A 3,880-nucleotide genomic window follows, 5' to 3' on the forward strand; every position below is an offset into this window, starting at 1 on the left:
AAATATGAGCGAAGTTCTGGTTTGAACATTCGAGGCTTGAATTTGCCTCGATCCGACCCATTTTCTAATTTTGTTAAATATTACATTATGTTATTTATAAACACAGACAAAAATTAAATCTATGGTAATATATAATACTAAAACATAAATATTAAAAAAATGTTTAGTTATCTATATATAAAATTAAATTAAAAATTAAAAACAATATAAATATTTAAAAAAATAATATAAGTGAGCCTTAAATGAGCTAAGGTTAACTAATTACAAATATAAACAGGCTAAGACAATTTTAAGTTTATATTTTAAATTAGATAGGTTTAAATAAACATAAAATGTGATAATATCATATTTAAGATCCCCTTGGACTCGACTCAACCCGTGAATGCCTCTAAATATAATCCTACACCATATAATTTTATCTCATTATCGGCTGGCAAAAACCGATTTTAGCCAACTATAGACCATCAATTTTCAATTTAACTGCCATCAGTTGATCGATTCATTCGGATTTTTCTAACAATGCATAAAGGACAGTAACCATCCATCAAAAGAAAAACACTTGATCTTCATTCATGTGAGATTTGACAAGACTTGAGTTTCATCAAAGGGACAAGTTCCCAACATTGTTAAAGAAATATGAGTATAAAAGAAAAAAAAAACATGATTTATTATACAACAATTATATATTGCAATATACAATTTCATGTACAAAATGAGTGCATTGTTGTACAAATTGCCAGTAATTTGCAGATTAAAAATCAAATCATTAGACCAACTACACCATACAAAGACTAGTTATTTCTTCCAAGAGCTTACTATACACAATCTTCAAATACGAGCAAGTGCAGAAATGGTGAGGAGAGCTCGACAAACAGTTACATGGCATGGATCGTGGCATATACATGAAGTGTAGAAAATTATAAGACGGAGTAATTTGGTTTCCGGCTCTCCTCGAGTGATATCTGCATAGGGAAAATACCGATGCTTGAATTCATGATAAATGATGTTATAGTCCATTTCGTTGTTCAATTTGAATATGATGCAATAAGGTAAAAGATAAATTACCAGAAGAAGATCTTCGTCGGTACCGAAGGATTTGCGTGCTTCTTCGAGACACTTTGATGAGACCCTGTCGTGTTCCCTGCACATCAGGAACTTGTTGGATAATCCACCAGTTTATAAACGGATTTTTGGATTCAATATATTGGTAGCTGTTAAAGAGTTATAAAAGGAAGCTTAGATTGTACCGAGAACTCGCGGGATCTCTGATCTCGAACTCGTCTGTTCCGGAATCGTAGCCGCATATCACAACATAGTGACCTACAAAGAGAACAAACTCCTTAAAAACTAGATCAAATGTAGAGTGATTGTTCTGTTATTGACCGAATCGAATTTGAGCTTCGAAGCAATAATGACGAAAATGTTATCAGTCAGGTTATTAATCTAGTTTGAAATAGTATAACGAGCCAGGATGACTATTCCTATGGTTGAACTATCCGACTAACACTAGCAGTCTTGTATTTATATAAAGCAACAGCATGATATATATAAGTTATTACAATGATATGTATCGTCATATCAGCATTCTGTTTAGTATTTTCAAATTGTATACGAAAGTGTGCAACACTAACCGGTATATCCTACATCGTTTCCCTGAAATCCAGGGATGATGACATCCTCCATCCAAGACTGACTGCAATGCAAGATTTCAGCAGAACTATTCAGCACAAACTAGTTAAGAAGTCATCATTATCATGCAAGAACTTAAACCCGCTAAAATGCCCTAGGCAAACAAAGGGGGAAATACGGAACACTGGAAATACAAAACACAGCGGAAAGTTGTACAATAACAATTTACAACCGACCAGGGAAAAAGTCTTAAAAGGAGAATGTATACCTCAATTTGTACTGGTCAACCAAAGCGATTGCAATATACTTTCCCGACAAGATCCAACAAGAGATTTCTTCACCACTGATGGACCTGCACTGTTGAATGGGGAAAAGTTCAAAACCCCAAGCAAAAGGTTTAATCGCGACAAAGATCATCGGAATTATGCCACACAGAGAAAAGACAGAGTAAAAGGGAGCTAAAACTTTCATCACAAACAAACGACCGTATCACTACATTCAATCAAAATGCAGTCATGATTTAATGTTCCAGTGAATACCCCTATATTGATTCCTGCTTCCACCGCCTTTTTAAATAGCGTATCTACTCGAACCAGATCGTTAGGCAGTTGCTCCTGCAGAATAGTCAAAGAAATGTGAAAACCACACACCGTCTATTTAAGCATTTAATCATGCGTGTCATGGTACAAAGATAAATTACCTTATAATATGTCTCACCGGAGTAGTTCGGGTTAGCTCCGAATGTTACGGTATAATAGGAAAATCTAACCGAAAACTTTTGCAGTAAGTAAGCTAGATCAACTGTCCAAATGCTGCATATACACAAATGCAGCTTATCATCAAAAGATGAAATGAAATGAAATGAATGTACATCATATCCGAAATTTCTGGGTTTTTGATACATCGTAAGGACAACATACCTAGTTGTACAGCAAAGTTCAGCTAAATACTCAATACTACAATCATTAACACCAATAGTAGTTAAAGCCATTAACACACAAGCAAGTCCACAATCCCAAGAGAACAATTGGTTTACATGTGGAACCTATAAAACACCATTAAAACAAATTCATAATTACAGCTTGTAACACAAGGTAACTTCAAAAAAATCCCATAATTTCACTCACTTGAACGAAATGGGATCGTGGCAACATCGATTTGTGGCTGATTCGATGCTCAAAACCGTAGCATCGTGTTGTGGTGTTCATTTGATCTTCATCTTCATCTGTTTTAAGAATCTTGTTTAAAAGAAAATATAAAGGCCACATCAGGAGAGACCTGTTTTGGATTAAATTATAAAAATTATGCCACTGAGAGCAATTATTTTAATTAGTTAATAACAACCTTAACCATCAAATCCTCCTCCTCTTGCAAATTTTTCCTGCAGAAAACATTAAAATAATTGAAACTGATTTCTAATAGCTAATATAAAGCTCATAAATTTCCCAAAATATGGTTAATTTTAAGAATGTTGAATAGATTAAAGTCAAAATTAGCTTTCTTTGCATTAAAATTACCTATTTACAATCTAATTAATTAACAGAAAACAACCTAATAAAAAGCAACGAAATTCGGGGGGGGGGAGGGAGAATCAATAGCTTTCAAAAAGAAACAAAATTAAATTCTTGGTTTCTGATCTAAAGCACGTAATATTACGAAGAATTATAGACAGGGGATTGAAACTCAATCAATAAAAAAGGGGAAAATCGAAGAACTTGTAGAATAAATGTAAATAACAACCCGAACTTTTGAAAGAAAATGAGGAAAACGAAATACCTTTATATTTGATTTTTTTGGGTTTCGATTGAAAATGCAGAAGCTTTTTTTCTTTCAATTGCATGAATCTGGTTGGTGATTTTCCATTTTCTTTTTTTGGAATATCCCTTTTCTCTGTATTGAAGACGACTTTGAAGGAAAAAAGTAACATGTGGAGGAATTGCATTGGCCTTTCTAAAGTTAAAAAGAAACATATTAAAAATATGTATTATTAATTTTATTTTTTTTGGCGAATTACAATAATAGAATAAAACTCGAATAATTAGCGCAATTCAAACTTAGATTACACCTGAGACGAGACAATGAACACCCTTGACGTTATAAAAAGGAAAATAATTATATGAAAGAATCTGGTTGAATGTCATATTAGTAATTTCATTTTAAATTTTAGCATTTTCATCCTTAAAAAATATAAAATTCAAATGAAAATTTTGAAATTTAGAATAAATTATTGAAAATGAATAATATCCTTATT

At 32.6% G+C, this 3,880-nt stretch overlaps 1 protein-coding gene across 5 annotated transcripts; it reads right to left on the reverse strand.

Moving 5' to 3' along the window:
- Positions 1-643: 643 nt before the first annotated feature.
- Positions 644-3,562, reverse strand: LOC107944280 (guanylyl cyclase 1). 5 transcript variants are annotated; one of them, XM_016878104.2, is made up of 11 exons: positions 3,406-3,562; positions 2,974-3,010; positions 2,757-2,867; positions 2,550-2,674; positions 2,330-2,441; positions 2,169-2,243; positions 1,898-1,986; positions 1,632-1,693; positions 1,248-1,320; positions 1,066-1,141; positions 644-962 (listed from the first exon to the last, which is right to left on the reverse strand). In XM_016878104.2, exons 2-11 carry the CDS (start codon positions 2,980-2,982, stop codon positions 918-920), a joined length of 777 nt encoding a protein of 258 aa, XP_016733593.1. In that variant the 5' UTR covers positions 2,983-3,010; positions 3,406-3,562; the 3' UTR covers positions 644-917. The 5 variants fall into 5 exon arrangements, with proteins under 5 accessions (XP_016733593.1, XP_040959655.1, XP_040959654.1 ...); XM_041103721.1 differs by lacking the exon at positions 1,632-1,693 and having other exon boundaries at positions 2,757-2,854; XM_041103720.1 differs by lacking the exon at positions 1,632-1,693.
- Positions 3,563-3,880: the final 318 nt, after the last annotated feature.

The sequence above is a fragment of the Gossypium hirsutum genome, chromosome D10 (genome assembly GCF_007990345.1).
Source record: "Gossypium hirsutum isolate 1008001.06 chromosome D10, Gossypium_hirsutum_v2.1, whole genome shotgun sequence".
Classification (NCBI taxonomy): domain Eukaryota; kingdom Viridiplantae; phylum Streptophyta; class Magnoliopsida; order Malvales; family Malvaceae; genus Gossypium; species Gossypium hirsutum.